This window comes from Lithobates pipiens, unplaced genomic scaffold, assembly GCF_037356315.1.
Source record: "Lithobates pipiens isolate NorthernLeopardFrog02 unplaced genomic scaffold, aLitPip1_a1.2 Scaffold_23, whole genome shotgun sequence".
Classification (NCBI taxonomy): Eukaryota; Metazoa; Chordata; class Amphibia; order Anura; family Ranidae; genus Lithobates; species Lithobates pipiens.
Genome location: NW_027507785.1, coordinates 290,563,442 through 290,586,816, shown reverse-complemented (window position 1 = coordinate 290,586,816; position 23,375 = coordinate 290,563,442). Strand labels below are relative to the sequence as shown.

Below are 23,375 nucleotides of genomic sequence, written 5' to 3'. Positions count from 1 at the left end.
TTGGGGTGTCTACTTTCCAAAATGGGGTAATTTGGGGGGGGGGGGGCAGGGGGGTTGTGCCATCTTGGCATTTTATGACCTTGAAAACTGTGATAGGTAGTGAGGAGTGAAATCAAAAATTTACACCCTTAGAAATCCTGAAAGCGGTGCTTGGTTTTTGTCTCACACATGAGGTATCCCCATACTCAGGAGAAGCAGCAGAATGTATTTTGGGGTGAAAGCCCACATATAACCATGAAATGATTGAACAATATATAATTTAGTGACAACTGTGCAAAAAAAGTAAAAAAAAAAGAGTGCAATTTTCCTGCAACTTGTGGCAAAATATAAAATAGTCCATGGACTCAATGTGCCTATCAGCAAATAGCTTCTAACTTTTCCCAAAAAGGGGTCTTGGGGGTGGGGGTTTGAACTGAAAATTGTGCAGCGACGACAAACTACATACATTTTTAAGCCTTTACAGCCTTTACAGGTTAGCATTTTAGATTGACAGAGGCCTACTGCAAAAATGACTGCCCTTGATCTGATCTTTGCAGTGATACCTCACATGCATGATGCAATTGCTGTTTACATATGACACCAGACCGACGCATGCGTTCACCTTTGACCCTAGATCTCTCCTCTGCCCACAAAGCATCTGACCACACCAAGATCAGTGTGATAAAATGCTTTGCCAATTTCCCAATAGCACTGTTTATATCCGGCAAAACCTAAGTCATGAAACGCTCATAGCTTCTGGTTTCTTATGCCATAGAGATGATTCGAGCCGTGCTGGTCTCTGATCAGCTCTATGATCAGCTGGTGGAACCACCGGCTGCATGCTCGGGTTCCCTGTTGGGATAGGAGAGCCCGAGAAAACCATGGTGGGGGGGGGGGGATGATCCCTCCCACTGCTTGTTAAAGCAGTCTAGGCGCTAAAAAGAATACCAAGATAATACCTAAACCTGCAGGCATCATTCTGGTATAACCGCTCAAAATTCAGCAACATACCAGTATGCTGCTGGTCCTTGTTGGGCATACATTGTAATGTTTTTTTATGCAGCCTGTGGGCTGAACGAAAAAAAGATTGATCAGTGGGTGTGCCCACTATTAGAATACTGCCCTTCACTCACCCTCCCACTTCTAATGATGGGCATACTTGCACCAATTTTTATTTATTTTTTAACTGTGGTGGTGAATACATACGACATACCATACCTGCAAAGCAAATACAATAAAACATAGTAAAAAGAAAACATATGCTTTCTTTTTTTTTTAAACTGTGATGGTGAAATCACCTTCCACAGTGCTGATTTACGTATCGTGGGCGTAAACTCTGTTGCTGTCAAGATATATAAATCAGTGCTGCAGCTGAATGGCCTACCTGAAAACCAAAAAAAAAAAAAAAAAAAAAAAAAATTAACAATAAAACACAGTAAAGTATAAAAGAATTACATACCTGAAAAGAAAACATGATAAAACATAGTAACAATAAAACATTGCATTGCAGAATAGAGTAAACAAAGAGCAGAACAATAGAGAGTGGAGAGAGAGAAAGAAAAAGAGAGAACTATTTTTGCTTTTTTTATTATATATAACACTTATTTGGAACTGTAACGGTTCAGTTCCAGGTTTGGGTCTCCCAAAATGTGATGGCATGTTTGGAGACCCTGTGAAAGTATGTCCTAGTCTGTGCAGTGCTGTACCCTACGCTAATACTCCACTAGTGAGGTAGCATTCACAACATTCAACAATGCAAAGACCAGGATGGTCAAGGACAAGAGGGACAATAATAACAGGTGTCATGCCTATGTCCACACTTTCTACAGACATGGTATTCTTTGTGGGGTTTTTTGGGTAGGGGTACCAGGGAGGACATACGTAAAATGCCCCTCATGCAGCTCGCTTACTGCATTTGGATTGGGAAGTTGGGCCATAGCACCATTTGAAGGAAACAGAAGGGCTGTGATGATCTCTTTCTGGAATTTAAGGAAGCATCCCGTTCGTCCTGAAGCTTTGCATAGCACATAAGCATGCAGCAGAGCCATTTGGAATAAGTGTACAGACGTTTTTTTTTTTTACCAGCATCTGGCCTTACGGGTATGGCGCCAACAAATGGTCATGGAGGTCCACCCCTCCCATATTAAGGTTATATTCATGGACACAGAGGTTTCTCCACACCACTAGTCAACGTAGGAATTTGGACTGTCTGCCTGAAGGGAGGACAGAATGAAAACATTCCGAATATCCCTACACTTCACAGCGAGCAAATAACTACACTTCCAGCAGGCTCTCTCCCCCATCCTAAGACAGGAATCTACAAGCTGCTGGGGTAAGCCCCAGTGATCAGATATCACCACATGTGCCAATTCCATGATCAAAAAAGTGGCACACTCATGTAATTGTCCCTTTCCGAACAAGGATGACACCAAGGCCCACACAATCTTAACAGCGTACCCTATGTAATCTGTGCAGTTTTCCGGCTCTGACTATCTCTTCCCTCATAAACCAAAAAACGATATGCATAGCCTGTGGCCCTGTCACAGAGCTTATACATCTTGCCAGGGAGGGACATACAGGTACGCCCATTTGCCCACCCATGCCATTCTGCCAACGTATATCGGTCCATAACAGGTTAAAGGCTAAATACAGCATATGCCAATAAAATGATCTAGCACCTTTTCCCTGTATTGTAAAATCACTGGATGAGTGATGGACCAGGGCCATCATATTGCAAAGTTGCCTTGCTTTCAACATTTCCAGTTATATTTGTATATGGCCACACTGTCCTGGGCAAGATGAAGGATGGCCTATACGTTAGAAAAGTCCGTCTCCTTCACTGCCTCCAATGCTCTCCGATGTCAGCAACAGGTCCACCCATCGTAATCTTCCACGCCTGCCCACATCAAAATGGTGGGACACAGGAAGGCGTTTCCGGATTTCTGGTCTAGGCCAGAATATGTCATACATACCAAATGTCTTCATGGGCATTTTGTTCTCCCCTTTCATCTGGAGGAGGGTGGGGAAGAGCTTTATTGGCCAAGCACACCCTCTTACCTGCATGTCTGAGCTAGGGGCAGATGAATTCGAATAAATGCCAAATGAACCATTTGCCCCAACTCAAGATTGCTGTGGCTAGAAATGCTTAAGGGCGATTTCTCAATAAAGCATTGAGACATGGATGGGTGAGTTTGTGTTGATTAAAAACAAATGACACATTTGTTAAATTTGAATTGCTTCTGGGGCCATTTTCCTTGCTTCCTGTATAGTCACTAGGGCAGGATCCCAAATCAGGGATAAAATAAGCCTTTTATGTAAAAAAAAAAAAAAAAAAAAAGTAACATTAAGAGAGAATGATCTACCATGGCGCTCCACAGCTCTGTGGTAGTTCATTGAAAATGATAACCAGACAGGCACAATGGCTGCCGGATCTTGTCCTTTCTATTTACAGGACACTGAATGAGTGACACAGACAAAGACCCGCTCAGCTATGTTTTTCTTAAAATTGTGACAGCTAGCAGGGGGAGAAGATTCTAGCTGTTATATCAGGTAAGTGTGAGGGGGGGGGGGGGTCGGTCCATTAGTAACATGTTACATCCTGAACATGGGTGTAAAACGTTACGAGAGGTGAACTTATAGTCCTTACAGAGCGAGCGTTACCTGCCGGCTGCTGCAAAACGACTCCATTAACTGCAAATTAAACATTTTCTATAATCCACTCCCCAGATGGTAGAATGACCCTCACACATTTTAAAACACAAATGCTGAGGTTATCTGAATGCCTAGGGGTTTGATCTCCATATTGTATAACTTACTGAATTCTTCATACCACCTGTAAAGAGGATTATATGACTAAAGTCCAAAGACGTGCTGGTAGGTTAATTGCCTCCTTTCTAAATAGTCCCTAGTAGGTGTATGAATGTGAGTTAGGAACCTTAGAGTGTAAGCTCCTTGAAGGCAGGGACTGATGTGAATATACAATATATATGTAGCTGCATAAATTGACAGCGCTATACAAGTACCTGTAATAAAAATAAATGCCCACAGCTTTATTACCGAGAGAATCTGCAGCCATTATTCCAGTTCTTCAGATATTACCAAATCTTGCTTTCAGCACTTTACCTTAGAGACAAAATTATAAAGGTGTTGCACCGCATGTACTTATCGCCAGAGTAGCACATTATACTAGAAATCATACAGACATTTCCAATGATGTCAGGAATTTATAATCACATGGATGTGCCCAACTCTAGACTGAGGCTTATGACATATTGGCTACATTGTAAGGATTAATTTTCCCTGCAACATCTGGAGATGCATCATTTACCCTCAAGACTCACTAAATGCCCTTATAAATATTGATGTCATGCATTCTTACACTAAATCAAACCTACCGTAGCTAAAGCCCAGCTGACTAAATAGGTAACAATGGACTTTGCCTAACGGGAAAAAGACAAGACTTAAGCCAGCCCACATATGTTGTGATTCTTTCCTAAATGTTGATTGGGGAATCTCTCCTGCAAAGCCATGGTGTTCTCCCAGCAGGAGCCATCTCGGCCAGAACAGTGGTTACTGCAAAAAGCAATCAAGCATTCTGGTCATACCCAAGTTGACCAACAAATCAGTTCCGGTACAATCAGCATGTGCATACATTGTTCAAATCTTGCCAGGCCCTGACTGCTTTACAAACTCCGTGGCTAAATTTGAATAGGCTATGGGTCTCGCATTTCCTACTATTGAATTTCTATCATTGTCTGTTAGACCTGTGAGATTCAGGGGATCCCCTTCTGGTAAATATTTAGTTCTGTGCTGAACCTGAGGTACTCATCCCCTTTTCCCTAGCTTTTACTTTTCTGCATGTACTGATGCACAGGATAAAATCATTTGCTATTACAATCACACTGCAACTGTTACCATGATACCTTTTATAATATGTATGTTTGTGCTGGACAGTCATATCTGATTTTCACAATTTGTTTTGTTCATTTTTATTAATTAGGAATTTCAAGACAGAACTCAGCAAGGGAGCACAGAGTGTCTCTACATCCATCATATATAGTACACTGTAGGTAAAGATCACCGTAGCCCAAAAATGACAGTGATATGAAGAGCTCCATGTAAATAAAATGCAAAAAAATTGGTGGTAGGTCAATGGGCATATGTAGAAATGAGAGTTTGGTCCATGAGCAAGAGTCTGCAAAGTATAGGTCTCATTGGCACTATTGAGCTTGATCACAATCCTCACTACACCAATATGACAGTTGGGCCTTTTAACTGTCTACATTCCACAGACTGTAGATCTTAAAAATAGTGGCAATAGACCCCAGGAAGATCACGGGGGGGGGGGGGGGGGGGGGGCGGAATTAAACTAAGCCTGTGTGGGTCCATCTGGTAAATGCATACTCAAAACTGAATGTACAGAAAGGATGTGCTTTGCAAGGAACCTGGACATTCCTGCACGTTATTAAAATTCATAAGAGCCATTTTACATTTGTTGCAAGTCAAAGCAAGGGAAGTGAATGATGTATCTACATGAAGCTGCTGATGCCCTATGTGCCTTTTGACAGCTGCAATATGTTATTGCAGGCACAAAAACTACACACATTACCATAGCCACATTCTACCATTTAAAGCGGTTCATCATTTGGAGACAACAGCATGTACAAGCCCTGAACACCACTTCTTGCATTTAGATGTGTAACAACTGGCAGGTATTGCAATACCTCTTAAAAACATTTTGCAGTTAGTTTAGGGGAGCACCGAATGGGTTTTTTGGGGCCGAAACAGATACTGAAAATGAAAAATACACTAGGCCAAAAACCGAAACAGCACAGATACCGAAACATTTTTTAAAAAAAATATTGTGGTACAGGAGATGGTCAGGCACTGGGGACGTGGTACAAGAGATGGTCAGAGACAGAGGACGTGGTACAGGAGGCATGCCATATTGCAGCCAGTGCGTGCAGGGAAGAGAGCCGCCTGTTTGATCACAGCACCAGGAACATCAGAGCTTTCATTTCAATAGCTGTGTGTTTCCGACCGCGCAAGGTCACACAGCCCCTCCCCCTTGTCTGGGCATTTTGATAGACAGATCACCCGCAGGATTGGACGGATGATCTGTCTATCAAAGTGCATGGACAAGGGGGGGAGGGGCTGTTTGACGCCATGCAGCCAGGAACACAGCTATTGAAATGAAAGCTGTGATGTTCCCGGCGCTGTGATCAAACAGGCAGTGGAGGCGGCTCTCCTGCGCTATACACCCCCCCATGATGGGCAGCACATGGGGCAGAACCCCGTCCCCACCCAGGCCACGCCCCATTGTCGGCCGTTTCTCTTTCGGCAAATAGGGCATTTTCGGCCGATATGTTTCGGCGCATCCCTAATTTAGTTACTTTGCTTTTTTTTGGTATAAAATGAAAGATGGAGTCAACGTGGTTCAAAAAACAAACATAGTATCAAAACCAAAACATGACTTCTTCCTCATCTAAAAAAACTTCTGGGGGGGGGGGGGGGGGGGAGAATAAAAAATAAAAATCCAACAAGCAGAAAAGTGAGGTTTTTACAAATTTTTATTTGACCTGAAACATTTTTACAATTAAAACTTCTGGAATTGTTTCTTGGTTCCAGCAGCTTTTGTTACTTTCAGGACATTGAATCGGACAGTTTTGCTGAGAGGACGACACTCTCCAACGGTGACAATATCCCCAACCTGAACATCCCTGTTTGATCAAAGAAAAAAATGTATAAGATGCACAGAATGAAAGTAAACCAAATGCAAACAATAGTAAGGGGTTGGAAAAAAAAACCTGTCTCCTTTACCTCTGCGAATAATACCTTGACAAACCTTATGATACATGAAAAAACTAAAATAAAAATTGCCTCTTGCTCGCCGCTGTTCTACACCCATCACCCCCCTTCCACTGTAGGGTGCGTTTGATTTTTGCTTGTTTTTTCCCCCCCTCTTCCCTGTTCTGCAGACAACCCTGCCCCCCCCCCCCGGGTCTCAAGGCTCGGGCATAATGCACTGATCCCTGGTCCTAGCAGGTGGGTCGGTGTCATTATGAGGGTATAGATTATAAACCATGTTTTATCATGTACTTTTATGTGAACCTCTTTAGGTTTTATCTCCATATCTGCGTGGGAATTTGTCATCTGGTTTTCCCTTTTTCATATTTCAATAAACATTGTACCAAAAAGGTAAAACAAATGTACACATTGCATATCAATAAGGCTGCCCCAAGACCAAATACGAATGAAGATATAACGGGGGGACACCCCACACAGACAACCAATCTTTTCTGACCTACACTATAAAATTTGACAGGTTGATATCAGCAATGCATATGGCCTTCATAAAATTACCAGAATCAATTCAAATTGTGAATTAGAGTGCCAACAATTCATAAACCTAGCTTAAAAACCTCAAGCTTTTTTCAGTGTAAACGTTCCAAGACACTCAAGATAAAAGTTGTCATCCTCTTGATTTGTTGGCACTAAACACTATTTCAGCTTCAAATGTGTGTGATATCTTAGACCAAGCTCTAGAGAGCAGGACCCTCCGATTCCTCTTGTACCAAATTGTAATGCAACTAATGTCTGCCCTCATGTTCTATAGCGCTGCGCAAACTGTTGGGGCTATATAAAACCTGTATAATATAATATCAGATGCCAAATATTCAGGAAGCATCTTCCATCACAGAATTCTTAAACCTCGTACATGATCAGATTTTCATCAGGGAATTGTGTGATAGACTGTTAGCCAAAAATCTGACCGTTAATACGCTCCAGACAATTGTTGTCCAACTTTCCGCCAACAAGTATTGGATGGCAGGCTAGTAAATTTTCAGCGCACAAAAGGTCTGTTGTCAGATTTTTCTATTGTCTGTCACACAAGTTGAAAGTATAAACACGCATGCTCGGAACTAAGGTTTGAGCTTTATGTTCGGGCTGAACATGAGTTTGACTCAAACATTGGCTGTTCGATCGTTCCTCAAAATACAAACATTATGGGGTGTCCGCACCAAGTTTGAGCGCTGTGCCCCGATGTCACAGTGCATTGTTGTCCGATGACTGGCCAAGCATGCCCTGGCCAATTACAGCACCATCAGCAAAGAGCCCCAATTGGCCAAAGGCACCCTGCTTTTGGCCAATTATGGCTCAGGGGGTTAAGTCCACACTATACGAGGCCGCCTGCATGTAAGCCCCGTGTAGTGTTACTAGCGCTGACCAAGAGAGTGTCATTTCATTTAGATGAAGCAGGCAGGCAATTCAGTTAGCTGCAGTATATTTGTGTGTGCATATTAATGTTTAACAGGGGCATGCAATTACAATTCTTGATATACTATTTCACAGCAAGGCCCCTTCCGGTGCCCACTAAGTAACTGAGGGCTAACAGTGTTCTGGTACCACCAACACCTAAGGCCAAATTTTCTGCAGAGTATATAGGGTAGGCTGTATAGAATATACAGGCAGTCCCCTACTTTCAAACAGCCTACTTACAAAAGGGAGACAACAGGAAGTGAGAGGAAATCTACCCCTAGGAAGAGTTAATATGGGAAAAAGATGTCTCCACTGATAGTTTATCACCAATCCTTGTTTCCCCAACAACCCCAAATTTTCAAAATCCAATCGTCACTGGGACAGAAAGTGAGGTGAAATCTTCCGAACAGGGGCAAGAATCCTTCCCTATGTTATCCAAAGCTTAAAGATTGATTTTTTTGGCTGGAGCTACACTTACAAAATGTACCTGTTGCAAATTACAGATTCATATGAGGAGAGTCCCTTCGTTTTTATGCCCTCATGACTTCGTGCCCAAGTGCGTCTACAGATTGGAGTGTCCATCTACAGGCTTCCCCCCCATCTTGCTGAAACCATTGTTCATCATTGAAGACACCGATGGCTCGGAGGTATCCAAAGACATCACTGTCCCGCAGAGGGCTCAATCTGTCTATGCGTTTGACTCTGCTCTTAAGGGGGTCTGCCTGTTCTGGTAAGGGTTCCCACTTAGAGCCCCGTCTCCTTTATCCATTTTAGCCTATCCACAGTGAACGGCGATGGACATTGGAATACGCAACTTTAGAGGACTTTGTTCCTCTATATTCATCTCTTCATTTACTAATTTTATGCACTCATCACCGTTTGATCCTTGCACATGTGTACATTTGTTTGAACTGTCATTGGAATAGTTGCCATCCTATTTGTGTCACTTTACACGTGATAGTTTTTTTAGCGCAACTTATTTTATAATACTTATTTGCATCATAGGGATATTGGATGGCTTTTGGTGCAGCTTTTTTGTAATTTGTGCTTTCTAGCACGGTTTCTTAATTTTTAGCTTAAACAAACCTACAGTCCCCATCTTGTTTGGACCACCTGTATACTGCTGTTCAGAGTATATAGGACCTGGGGGCTTCATGCCTTAATTTGGGTGCAGGGTTCCCCCTCAATATCCATACAAGATCCAAAGGGCCAGGTAATGGGCTTGGGGGTACTCTTGCTGTTTTTCTAAATTTTCATCCATATTGCTGGGACCTGACATTACAGACGAAAGGAGTTTTAAATGACTTATTCCTTTAGAAATGTCATTTTGTGCAGGGACTGTTCTAAACACAGGCAACATGCCACTTTACAGGCATACTATAGACACAAAGGAATGTAACTTTTTTTCACTTTAAAATCACTGCTCCCGAAATGACGGCCTTTAAAATTTTGCATTGATACATGTACCCTCGGGTAGGACCTGGGTCCCCAAACACTTTAGGACAATAACTTACACATTAGCCTTTAAAATTTCACACTTGATTTATCACGTTCGGGTCCCATAGACTTTACCAGTGTTTGAATGGGGGGGGGGGGGGGGGGACGACGGACACATTGGCAGAAGGTGAAGTCGAGTCATCCCCTGCACTGACCAAGCAAAACTACCAAAGACTCACCGCTGCTGGATTGTAGATGGGCAGCTGCAGTTTGTGTGCAACTTTAAGCCTTTTTTGCATTCTATAAAGTACAGAATTTTTGGATGGAACCTACTGGAGGTGTATTAGAAACTTAAGAGGAACCAATACAAAACATAAGGGTTTTAATGCAGTGCACTGGTTTCCAGTTTTATTTTGAAAACTGTATATGGAGTTTGTACAAAAGGATCAAGGGATACTGGGACTTACAGCTATTATGCAGAGCAGAGTTTCAAACAGCAGTCCTCAAGGTGCCCCAACAGGTCATGTGTTAAATCACTTAAAAATATAAAGTGTGCAGCAGTGTGCCAGGGACAATGATTATAGGCATGAGGTTCTGAAAGCAACTGAACCCAATGGCACGTAAAGGTCTTACAAAATACTTAGAAAAATCTGAGAGCCCCTTGTTTAGCCAGTACATATTAAAAGTATTTTTAAACTAAGATTTAATCTCTGCACGTATTGGTCAATCTGATTATTGCTGCATTTCACGAGCTGTAAATCCAATAAATGGAACTTCATGAGTGAGCGGCTACTTCTTCACCAAGCTGGTACAGCTCTGACTGCAGTGTTAAAAAGAGTGTCAGTACCAAACATGAGGCCTGGATAGGAAAAATTGCCTGAACAGAAATTACAGCACTCTTGCAGGTAAGACATGCTGTAAACCATGGTCCAATTCAGGCAGTGTATTTTCCAAGCAAACTTAAGTGCCCAGGACTTAGGGTATATTACTCAAATCATAAGTTTAAGCCTGGTGAGAACCAGCCGACCACCATTTGTTCCCAGCAGTAGAAATCTCCTTGCTAACCTGAAGCAGGGGGACAGATGCACAGACATGTTCTTGTGGCGTTTTTCAAAACGGTTGTACTTGCGAATGTAGTGCAAGTAGTCCCTGCGGATAACAATGGTGCGCTGCATCTTCATCTTTGTGACAACACCTGCAAAGACAAAAATGAATTTATTAAACTGTTCCCACTTATGTTCTAAATTCAAAGTACAGGCTAGAAAACGTAAAATTTGAATGACAACCTAACCAGGTTTGAAAAAAGTAGAAGCTTTTGCAGAAAAAAAAAAATTGTCAGATTTCTACATTACAAGATCCAGTATTCTTGGTACTACAATATAGAAATTGTTAAATAACCAATGTAAAATAAGTCTTCGGGAAAAAAAAGTTGATTTGCCTGTAAAACCCATTTTCTGACGTACAGTACAAGACCTATAAAATTTACGAAGGGTTATATGCAGCCAACTTCAAGGTATTGGCAAAAATTAAGCTGTTGGGACATACCCTAAAGCAATGTTTCTCAACTCCAGTCCTCAATTACCCCCAGCAGGATTTCCCCTCAGATGAAACAGCTGTTGTAAGGGGCGTGGCCGGACGCAGCAAGGGGAGGACGTGCTCTAGCTGAGCTCCGCCGGCCAAATCTCCATCTACTGCCATCATCGGGCCGGTTCTCGACCGGCGGCGGACTCAGCGTCGTCGGCGGATAGTAGCGGGAGGTGTCTGCATCATTTTGGCCGCTACCTACAACCACGGGGCCCGCGCGATCAGGCTTGCGGCCTACTCGGCACTCCACTCTGGAGTACTCGGCGGCGCAAACGATTCGGCGGCCGTTTCGCCGCGGTCCGACGAGGACACCTTCGGCCTGAGGAGCCAGCCCAACCCTGCTGGGAAGCAAACCACGGAGGAGTACACTCAGACGCAGAGGTAGGCAGCCATCTTTGTACACCCTCCATACCACTGCAGGCACCCTATGCTCCCTGGGCTGAGACCTGCCCCCAACCCCCCCCCCCCCCTGCAACCTCCAGCACCCAATACATGTCAGTGGCCCTTGAGGGCCCTGAGAGTGGCTGAAAAGCTTGTGTGGGGACATATGCACTGACGCTGGGAGGATGACAGTGTAGTCCCTTAGTGTCACGCCGTCGGAAAATACCACCTGACAAGTCATTTCACTGCCACTACTGCCCCGGCCGTCCGCAACTGAGCAAGCGGCGGGTATGTATAATACGCCCCGGAATCGCCCCCGCAACAGAAAACATCTCCTGCCTGTGGGAAGACGAAAGGGAAAGGCAAGATGGCGCCCGAACCCCCAGAACCCGATGACCCCACCCAACATTCAGACTATAGCCTGTCACAATTCCCCTCAAATTTAACAAGCCCGGTGGACACTGGCACCGAGGCCCTGCTTCAGAAATTCCGCACTATAGTGAGGGACGAGGTCAACGCCTTGAATTCGATCGCATACACAGGTCCCTCGCTCCCAAGCCCACGGAAGATCCGCCCAGAGATGTAATATAAAATTTCATTTCTACAGAACCAGAGAGACTCCTACAAGCCGCCAAGGAATTACCTGACATATCTTTTCCAAGTAAACCCCCTTCAACTGTTTGCGGATCTTTCCCCGGTCACTATCGCTAAGAGGCGGAATATGAAGCCCTAGCTGCAAATCTTACAAACCAGGAACATTCGCTACCAGTGGGGATTCCCCTTTAAACTCTTTTTACCACATGGGACGTCAGTTTCATGCTTCCTCCTTGCCAGACCTGTGACAGCAATTCCAGGAACTTCAGTTTGACCTTCCTCCCTCAACCTGAGGCCACTGTGGCCCGCCCGGGTCCTTCCAGAGCCCCAATGCGATCCTCACAATCCTCTCAGAATGGATCTCAAGCCCTCCATTCTCTCAAGGCTTAGAAATTCCAAGAGGCTTCCTCGGGTGGACATCGCTAGAAGAAAGTAAGAATCCCGTATTTGTTTTGACTTGTTTGACTGGCCTTTTTTCTAACCGCTGCCGCCACGCATCTCATGGGCCGGTAGCGAGAAAGTTTGCTGCAACCTTGGCGCCCAGACTAAAAGAAGGAGGCATCCAAATATCCCTGTGACTCAAATGGGAGCCTCCCCTTTACACCTTGGATGGACTAGGGCTACCCACAACTTTGGTCTACTGTAGCCCATCATTTCCAGGAACACCGATTCCACTCAGGGAAAGACTGCCTTCTCCCCCAGCCACGACAGCACAATCCAAATTGTCTGTCTACAAATTTTTTTTCTTCCTTTTTTAGATTTTTGTCCAAGGCCTTACCCAAATTTTTTTTTGTCCTCGAAGAAATTGGTGGTTGCAACACATGACCTCACGAGGCAGGGCCCCCCATTGCTACCCGGGTATTAGTCCAGGAGGTCTGTTACCATGACCATCTGAGGACTATTATCCTGCTTTTACGTTCTTATTCCATGGGCCTAAGCGTAGACTGTTTCATTCAAGACAAGACGTGGCCCTCAGCTCGTCCCAAGGTTTTTGTTTTTTTTGGTTTCACAGGTTCATATGTTTATTAATGCCTGACTTAGACGGTACTAGCTTTTTTTTTTTTTGTTCTTTCCTCTGGAACGAGGGATTTACCATCTAACCACAGCAAATTTTTCAGGCCTTAGCTTATGGATTCTCTGTTCCTTATATCAGAATTATTTTTCTTTTTGTTTACTCTTACTGATGTTCGTATTATTGTTTATGCAGATATGCCACTGTTGTCATGTTCTTTGACATTTGCAATAATTGTTAATGCCAAGTCAGGTGGTTTCCCACGGACCACCGCTCCCCCATGTGTTGGTTCTTGGCTCGGACTCCTACTCGAGCCAACTCCCAACCGCGTAGTGGGTTTTACATCCCACGACCGACAGCAACCTGTGTAATAATTATTGGTACCTAGCATTGCAAGTTTCTACTTTCCTTGCTATAATGATGCTCTCTATCCCTTCCCCACCCCCTTCTCTCTTTCCTTTTTCCCCCTCTCTCCTTCGGCCGCACGGGGTGTGAACTTCGGCTCCAGGTAAGCGACTTTCTGTTACTCTATCAATGACGATTAAATGGTTGTCCCTGAATGTTCAGGGAATGAATTCCCCCCACAGAAGAGTTAAAGTCTTTAAGTATCTTCGCAGGCAATGCATTGATATTGCCTGCTTACAGGAGACATTTTTCTGAGACCTCAATTTCCTCAGGTTTTCTGGCTAATGCCCCAACTAAACACGGGGTTCTCGTGGCGTTCCGCAGGTCAGCTCCATTTAGATGCGCTAAACAGATAGCTGATCCTGACAGCAGATATTTACTGCTTCAAGGCACTATCCATGACGCGGAAGTGACCATACTGACGTACTACGCCCCCAATGTGAGCCCGGGACCCTTTCTGATCCATGTCTGTGTGCTGCTGGCCTCCCATGGCAAGGGCACCCTTCTACTGGCAGGAGACTCCAACCTAACTTTTAACCCTAAATTAGACAAACACCCGCCAGAGAAAAACGGCCCGACGTCGAGTGCCAAATTATTCACCCGAGCCCTACAATCCAATGACCTAGTTGACCTTTGGAGGGAATGCCATCCACAGGGCAGAGACTATACCCATTATTCACACCCCCACCAGGTTCATTCACGGATTGACCACATGTTTATGCTTAGACGACACCTGCCACTGGTGGTAGCGGCCTCAGCCCTGGCCATACCGTGGTCTGACCACAATCCTGTCTTGATTGTCTGCCATTCCATCCTGGATAGACCCAGAATTTCTTCCTGGGTCATGAACGACTCGCTCCTTACTCATGTAGAAACTACAGAGGAAATCATTAAGCCCTCTGAGGACTACTTTCGGGAAAACCTGGGCTCAGTGACCTCGCCGGTGGTCCTCTGGGAGGCTTATAAAGCAGTTTTGCGTGGACGTATAATCAGCCTAGCCTCGGCCCGTAAGAAAACTAGGGAGAGAAAGCAAAAGGAGCTTGAGTCCCGACTGGCAGAGATATCGGAGAGTTTTAAACAGTTCCCTACCCCGGGCAACCGAAAACTACTGGAACGAACCAGATCGGAGCTTGACTTGTGCCTAACTGAGGGGGCTGAGCGGGTACTCCGATGGTACCAGAGAGCAAATAAACCGACTCGCATGATGGCCAACGGACTTTAAATATTTGCCCCCAAAATAACCCCAATTACGCTGAGAGATCGCAGCAATGTCCTATCCGGGAACCCTAAGCATGTTCTAGAAGAGTTTGGGTTTCGCCTAGCAAAGCTGTATACGGCATCAGATGGGGCTTCCACTCATAGAACGGCGGACTTTCTTGCGGGTCTTTCGCTCCCATCCTTGACCGAGGCCCATGTCACCCTTATGGAGAGGAACATTCAACCCTCAGAAGTTCTACAAGCTATAAAAGCCTCAGGGTGGGCAAGCGACCCGGGCCTGACGGCTATACCGTGCTATATTACAGGAAACTGGCACCAGTCGTGACGCCCCATCTGGTGGCTATGTACAACTCGGTAAAGAGAGGCTGTCCTCTTACCCCGGATCTTCTGACGCCAAACATAGTGATGATTCCGAAACCTGACCGTGATCACTCATCTTGGGCCAATTTCAGGCCTATCTCACTTATCAATATCGATATGAAGCTCCTGACAAAAATCTTGGCGACACACCTAAACTCATTTCTCCCTCGTCTGATAAAAAAAGATCAGGTCGGTTTTGTGCCCCAGAGACAGGCTGACGATGCAATCCGCCGTATAGTGCAACTACAACACCTAGCTCACACTCTTGAAGCTATGCTTCTCTCCCTCGACATGACTAAGGCCTTTTGATACCTTGTCATGGCCCTATCTTATTTCGGTTCTGCGGCATTTCGGCTTCGGGTCCCCGTTTATGTCCTGGATGTCGGCGCTATACGCTTCCCCCAGAGCAAAAAATAATATATTATGGGTTTGAATCCCCCATTTTTGACATTCGAAGAGGGACCTGCCAGGGATGCCCGTTATCACCCCTGCTGTTTGCACTGGAACCCCTGGCGGAGGCAATAAGAACGCACCCTAATAAAGGGCATTGAAATAGCCAGTTCTCCCCATAAGATCTCATTTGCCGACGACATTCTCCTTTCCGTTACTTCCCCTAGAACCACCCTGCCCAATTTACATGCCCTACTACGCCGTTTGCATCACTCAGGGCTTCAGATCAACCCGTCCAAATTGAAGGCATTGTCGACCAACCTGTCCCAGGAACTATTGAGGGACTTGCAATCGGCCTTTCCGCATCAATGGGTCTCCTCTCTACCTTATTTGGGAATTTTCATCACCTCCACATACCAGGCCCTATATCAGGCCAACTACCCATGCCTGTTCAAGCAGTTATCGGATATGCTGACTTCGTGGTCATCTTTACCTTAGTTCGGGAGAATATCAGCCATCAGAATGGCATATCTCCCGAAGCTACTATATTACTTTAGGGTCCTCCCAATCCCGGTTCCTTTGCATATCCTCAATATTCATCAGCGTAGGGTCCTAAAGTTTATCTGGGGGGGGGGGGGGGTCATCACGCCCTCGTATCAACAGACAAATCATGTTTGCTAAAAGAGCGAATTGAGGCCTTGCGGTCCCAAATCTAAGAGACTACTATATAGCAGCCGCCATAGCACCCCTTTCTCATCTCCACGAGACATTAGCTCCCATTGTGGGCAGCCATCGACCTACTCGAAGTGGACCCCATCCCCATTTCCTCCTTATTCTGGCTCCCGCCAAAACACCGCCCCACGATTACGGGGCCCTGCATGCTCCACACCCTGAGAGAGTTTGGGACTCTGAAGTATTCTGCAGGGTTGGCTTCTCCCCATCTCCCGCTGCTGCGACTCCGTTGCCCTCTTTCCCCCCCGGGTCTTGATAACTCTGCGCAATTTAATTGGTGGCCCCAGAATGGCTTCGTAGACGTTCACTCCTTACTTAATCCTACTAGAATACTACCATTTGCGGCCTTGCACTCCTCTCACGATATACCCTTAAGGGAGTATTTTAGATATCTTCAGATTCAGCACTTCCTCCAAAGCCTTACCAAATCCCAGGACACCCCTTACAGGTTGTCTCCATTCAAAAGCTCTGCAGATCCAGACCTCACTCTCCTGGTCTGATATCATTAATATACTCATCCTTGATCGCCAAGAAGAAACCCCCGGTGCGATCCTATCACCTGCAGTGGGAGAAGGATCTGGGGAAGGAGCTGGATCCGGAAGATTGGCAGGCAATGACTAACCCTATCAAAATGCTCATGCAATGTCGCGATCCTAGAGAACACCTATAAGGTCCTATACCGGTGGTATTACACCGCGACACGTTTAGCCCCCTTCGTTCCCACCTGCTCCTCTCTCCGTTTCAGGGGGGTGCGACCAGGAGGGCACAATGGCCCATATTTGGTGGACGTGCCCGAAGGTGTGCAGACTATGGGTCAGAGTTTACGCGTTGCTTCGCAGTCTACTCCGGGTGAACCTAAAAAAGGATCCATTCGAGGCTCTTCTCGACAAAGCAATACCGGAACTACTACGCCCAGGACAGCTGGCGCAGCACCTTTTTACCACAACTAAGCTGACAATAGCACGAGCATGGAGAACCCCGGCCCTTAGCTTTGAGGCAGTCAAAAACCGACTGAACGATGTCATGGTCAATGAAAAACTGTCTTCTGTTCTCTGACACTCATACCAAATTCCCTAGTCTGGCAACCCTGGATAGAGTACCACCACTCACCCAGATTTGATGTCACCTTGTTGTCGCTGTAGGAGCCCAGTGGGACACACCCCGTGGGCTCATCCTCTTCAATCCCCCCACTCCTCTTTCTGACCTCCCAGTCTCTCCCGACCCCTCTATTCCCCCTACTCTTGTCTCTTCCCCTCCCCCCCCCCCCTCTTTTTTTCTTCATGTTTCCACTTTATCAGATATGGTTACTATAGGCTTCGGGCATACTCCAGGCCATGTCGGTGTTACATTTATGTGAAACCTAGGGTCTGTCCTGATCCAGGGAATGTGTACATGGTTAGAAGGAAATCTGCTTGAATTATACTTAACTGAAACTACCTGTACCGAAATCCAACTGTAAGCCTATTGTATTGATTCATAAACTTGTTACTTCACAAATAAAATCTTTGTAAAAGAAACAGCTGTGGTAATTACTAAGGCCGTGGAACTGATCAAATCCCCTGTGCAAAATGGAAAGCCCGAAATCATGACCTGTTGGGGGTACTTGAGGACTGCAGTTGAGAAACGTTGCCCTACAGAACCCCTCCAACTACTAGATAGCCTTTCTTCAGCTCTGGATCAGTGTAAACCTGTCAGGTTTTCATTATGTGTGGGAAGTTTTACCCCTTTGTGCCCTGGTGACCAATGTAACCAAGACAGCACAAAATTTCACAGTGGTCACTTGGACTTTTAAAGCAGTTTATCCAAAAAAAGGAGTCTTCTTCCCGACAGCTTCTTCCAGACCTTCAGAGTGCACGCGCTGCCGACGTCATCGGCTGCTTGCAAAGTGAATTATCTCCTAAACCACACAAGTTTAGGAGATATTTTACCTACAGGTAAAAATAAAAGAGGTATCCAACCGCTTTAAATATCAAGATTTCCAAGCATTTCCTGTTCAGTTTCCAGGAAAAAACAAAAACAAACACAGGGCACAGAACCCAGCAACTGCTTTTATGGTAAAAATGAAGCTGTTGCTGGAAAGCTTTCCATAAAGCGTATGCAATCTTTGCATATGCACTACTGTCCTTTAATTATGCTCAACAAACCACCAATTTGGTTTTTTATGTTGTCAGCACTGTTTTCTGCTTTACCTTTAAATGTAAAAATACTGAGAGTCAGACATTACTGGTGTAGTGAATTCAGTCTCAAAGATAATAGCGCACGTCTACTGTATGATTTACTATACAAGCCAATGTACCTGTATGTCAAGAGCTACCAACATGCCTCAATAGCTAGTATCTTTGCTTCAACTCACCTGAAAGAATGCGACCACGAATAGACACATTGCCAGTGAATGGGCATTTCTTGTCAATGTATGTGCCATCGATTGCCTAAAAGAAAAAAAAAAAAAAATCATCCTGTCAAATCCCAGAGTTAAATTGTTAGCAATATTGGATGGAAGGAAAAACCCCAGAAGCGCCCTGTAACTGACATACGAGGTGCAATTAGGTACTGCAAATTGCCACAAATATTGGCAAAGTTGGGCACAATTCGTACCTTGAATACAGCAACGTTTCTGCAACTGTTTACACTGCTTGTTAATGGATTGCCATAAACCGGGTCTAAGTTGGTCTATTCATCACAACCTGCTTTTCTGTAGGGTGAACAAAATTCTTGGACAGTTCAGTGGGTCCAGGCACCCTATAAGTACTGCTTCCAGGAAAGAAACGTGGAGTTTAATTTGTCTGCAGTTAAGCTTGGGTCACACTGCCCACAACTTAACAGAAGCCAATGCAAATCTTGATGAAGTCACCCCAAAGTAGTGGAAGAACTTTTCTGAGTCGCCCCAGTTAGAACTGTTCCATTGCAGTTGATTGGGTGAGACTAAACTCTCAAAACGCATTACAAGTCACAGCAGCATGAACCAAGCCCAAATGCCTTCAGGAAGCCAATAGTTTGACATGGCTATGGCCATTATTTAAAAGCCAAGTACACTTTTGTGGTCACGTTTCACATTACACGCATATTTAGGGTGTAACAGTCACATTCCTTAGTACCCTCCACTTAACTAAATTGTAGGGAGGTCCATATCACTGCATTGCTTTGGGGGCTGGAGGTCTGCAAATGCCTGTGCACTGCACTTGTGAGCCATTGATCTTGCAAAAAGGCAATGCATATGTTACCGCTCAATCTCGGCTGGCCAAGGCAGCAGCAGCTCATACTGCTGTCAAAGTCAGCCATCCAATGAGGAGAGAAAGGGGACGAGGCCAGGCAGGAGCTCAGTGTCTGAATGGGCACAGGAAACTGGCTCAGCTGCCCCCATAGCAAGCTGCTTGCCATCAGGGCACTCAAGACCGACTGGGCTGCTCTGTGCAATTCTACTACACAAGGCAGTCAAGTAGAATTTATTTATTTTTTTAAATAAACTACACAAGACTTTAATATCGCTTTAAAGTAAACTAGTGTTTTTTCATAGCATGGTTTTCTTGCCATGCCCATAATAAGATTATTCATCTCACTTTCTGTTCAGCTTATGCCAGGTCTCTGCTATGAGAAAAAAAAAAAAAAAAGGCAGTTCTGTTTCCGAACATAGAAAGAATGCACACTGTAAAGGGAAACAGTAAGTTCAGCTTGCAGAAATGCCCAAGATGTGGAGATGCCGTTAGGAGGGTTAGCAAAAAAATATTGTATATAACCCAGTCATCTTGCTTGGTAGTACGTTTGAATTGTTTATTTTAACAGAAATACAGCCAATATGTTTCAGGGGGACTAGACTCACCCCCTCAGGGCTGAATGTCAGAGTGACCTAAGTGCGTCTGACTTTCTGCCCACCAAGACAATGCAGTAAGCTAAACAGCCAAAAAAAAATTGGTTAGTACATTTTTTGAAAGCAACAGCACAGTACCTCTCTGGGGGTCTTGAAACCCAAACCAACACTTCTGTAGTATCGCGGGAGCTTCTCTTTGCTGGTCTCCCCAAGAAGCACCCGCTTCTTGTTCTGGAAGATAGTTGGCTGCTTCTGATAAGCCCTCTCGGTCTGCAGGAGCAAAATAAACATGTTAGTATGCAAAGTTTATCTGTTGTATATATCAGCTATTCAAACCTAGACTTTCATTGCTCATGTTTGCCAGTGACATTACCTAAATGCTCCACAGAATACACAGGGCATCATCCACAAAAAAACTCAACTGTCAGTCTGATTACCAGGTGACAGGAGGAACCCAATCATTTCAGCATGTCGAAATGTTTTTCCATTTTGGGGATGAGAGGGGTTGGTTCATTTTGGGCCAATAGTTGACAACTATTTTCATAATCAATTAGTTGATAGACTGTCTCAGCCCTATTAAAAATAACACAATACAGATTTATTTACCATGCTGACCCTTTGCTGAGTTTGAGAAGTTAAAGTGGCGTTCTAGCTAAACTTTTTATTTTAAAGTCAGTGCGACAAACACTGTAGCTGCTGACTTTTAATAAAGGACACTTACCTGCCCAGAGCCCATGTCACCCCCCCCCCCCCCAGCCAATCTGTCTATTGGCTTGGGGACAGGCACTGCCATTGTAACCAAGGGAAACCAGCAGTGCTTCACTGCCGGTTTCCTACTGTGCATGCGCGAGTCGTGCAACGCTTTGTGAATGGTCTGCCACACAAGAGGACATGGCATCAGCCTGGCTGGAATTGAAATACACTTGGTACTTAAAAAATGTACTAAAAAAAAAAAACTTTTAAATTATTTTTTTTTTAAATACCAAAAAACGAGGGGTTGTCTTTAGCATAAGACCACCTTTCAAAAGTGGGTGGAACTCTGTTTTACGTAGTACCATGGCCATCCACAAGCTCATAATGTGATCTGGGCTAACAAAATGAAAACATCCCAAAATCATTTTCTCAACAGCAACCCGAATCAAGGGACCCCCATCCACTAAAACTAGAGAGAGAAAGAAAAATCAAAAACAAAATTGGGTTCCATATGACAAGACATGGCAGAGAGGATTCTCCAATAGAGGCAAAAGACAGGAGTAATGACAACAAAATGTGTATCAGTGATCCGACACAGAGGAGAGCAGCACAGACATGACAGACGGATACAGGAAGAGAGGTGATCGGTGTTCCTATAGAGATACAGGACATGGGCACAGATATCAGCACATCTATAAAGACAGTGGGATCAATGATCATAATACAAGCAAAGAACATACACATCTCTGGATCTGCGCTCCTTTAGAGACAGAGCACAACAGTCAACACATGGCAGGGGGTGTCACTCCTGTACAGGAAAAGGGGGTGAGCAGCGTTCAGGGATCGGTGTTCTTATAGAGATAGCAACACCTATCAGAGCTTCTACACAGAGGACAGGAGAGGGATCATCGCTCCTATAGAGGCAGAGGACAGGACTCGCACATTGGACTTCTATATACAAAATATAGGGGGGGAGAGATCACTACTGTGTGCATATATAGGGGGGAGAGATAGTGTGTGTGTGTATATATATATATATATATATATATATATATATATATATATATATATAACCATGTATCCACGTTTATCTCATCAACAAAATCCTCAGTCACAGATGACTTATAATAGTTTCCTATTATAAGTGATCTGTGACTCTGAGGGTTTTGTTGATCAGGATAAATGAAGAGGAGAGCCCGGCGCCCCCCAATATACACACACACACAGTAGTGATCTCTGTCTCCCCCATACACACACAGTAGTGATCTCTCTGCACATAGTAGTGATCTCTCCCCTATACACAGTGGAGATGAGGGAGAGCCCCGCACACCCTCCAGCTCTCATCTCCGGCCTCCACGTGTCCCCCCTTCCCCTCCTCTCTCAGGCATCACGTTGGCCCCGCACACCGCCCGGAGCTCTCCCCAGCACCCCGTGTAGCGTCTCCTCCGCTCCAGGCCCCGCCGCCCGGTCTGCAGCGCCGTTCGGTCCACCCCGAGGCCAGAGCCCTCACCTGGATATCCGCCATCTTGGCCTGCCGGGTGAAAAAGAGACAGGAACACGGCCACGGGGTTTCCTAAGAAAAGAACAGGGGGCGGACGTGACGTTCCCGGCCCAGAAACCACCACGACCGGTGGGCGGGTCCCTAGTATGTAAATATCGCTACACTGGGTTTTTTTTCTCGATATTCGCCCCGCCCGACGTGTAGAGAGAAGACTCCGCCCCTCGTTCTGTCAAATTCTAAAACACGTTAAAAACTGAGGGAGCGGGAAAGCGCATCCCAGTCAGAGAACGGAGCCGTATCACATGTCCAAAAACTGACCAATGACAGAGCACGAACATGGCGAGCGTGATGTAAGAGAGTTGCTGAGAGGAGACAAGAGATGATATAAGTAAGGTCGTATTCACACGGGCGGCTGAGGTGAACTTTTACCGCCCCCCAACTACCTACCCACCCAGGGGTGTTGTTAGGTGGGAAAAAGACCAGGGGCTTCAGCCCGGGGGTAGGGTGACCACATTTGCAAACTGCCATTCATGGACCCCCCCCCCCCCCCTGTGCGCACGCCAGCAGAAAAAAAAGCTGATTTTTGATACTTTTTTTTTGGACAATTTTTGGGAAAAACAAAATCAGTGGTCACCAGTTTAGACAGATGGTATACATTCTCTACATATATATTTTGTATTGCCCCCACCTCTCAGCTTCATTTTTTATTGCCCCCACTTGTCAGCCTCATTTTTTTTATTGCCCCCCAGGCAGGGCTCCACTTTGTCAGCCTCATTTATCATACTGTCCCCAGCCCCAGTGCCCCGACTTGTCATCTGACCTGCTCCAATCAGGTTCCATTTGCTCACCTTTATAAGGGTAGCACTGGGTAAAGGCCTTGCTCCCCTCGGCCTTGCTCTGAGACTCTTGATTTGGTGGCGTCTGCAATCCATTCAGAGAGGACATTGATGTCGAACAATATTTCTTGCCATTCAGGTGCCCAGAATCCACGGTTAATAAACAAAAGATTGTGGCGAAAATAACGG

The 23,375-nt window shown here is 45.1% G+C and overlaps 1 protein-coding gene across 1 annotated transcript; it reads right to left on the bottom strand.

Annotated features, from left to right (window-relative positions):
• Positions 1-6,530: 6,530 nt before the first annotated feature.
• On the bottom strand, positions 6,531-22,515 carry LOC143926517 (small ribosomal subunit protein uS17). The gene is made up of 5 exons (XM_077450310.1): positions 22,360-22,515; positions 20,295-20,426; positions 18,705-18,780; positions 10,741-10,870; positions 6,531-6,698 (listed from the first exon to the last, which is right to left on the bottom strand). The coding sequence occupies exons 1-5, from the start codon at positions 22,372-22,374 to the stop codon at positions 6,575-6,577; spliced, it is 477 nt and encodes a 158-aa protein (XP_077306436.1). The 5' UTR covers positions 22,375-22,515; the 3' UTR covers positions 6,531-6,574.
• Positions 22,516-23,375: the final 860 nt, after the last annotated feature.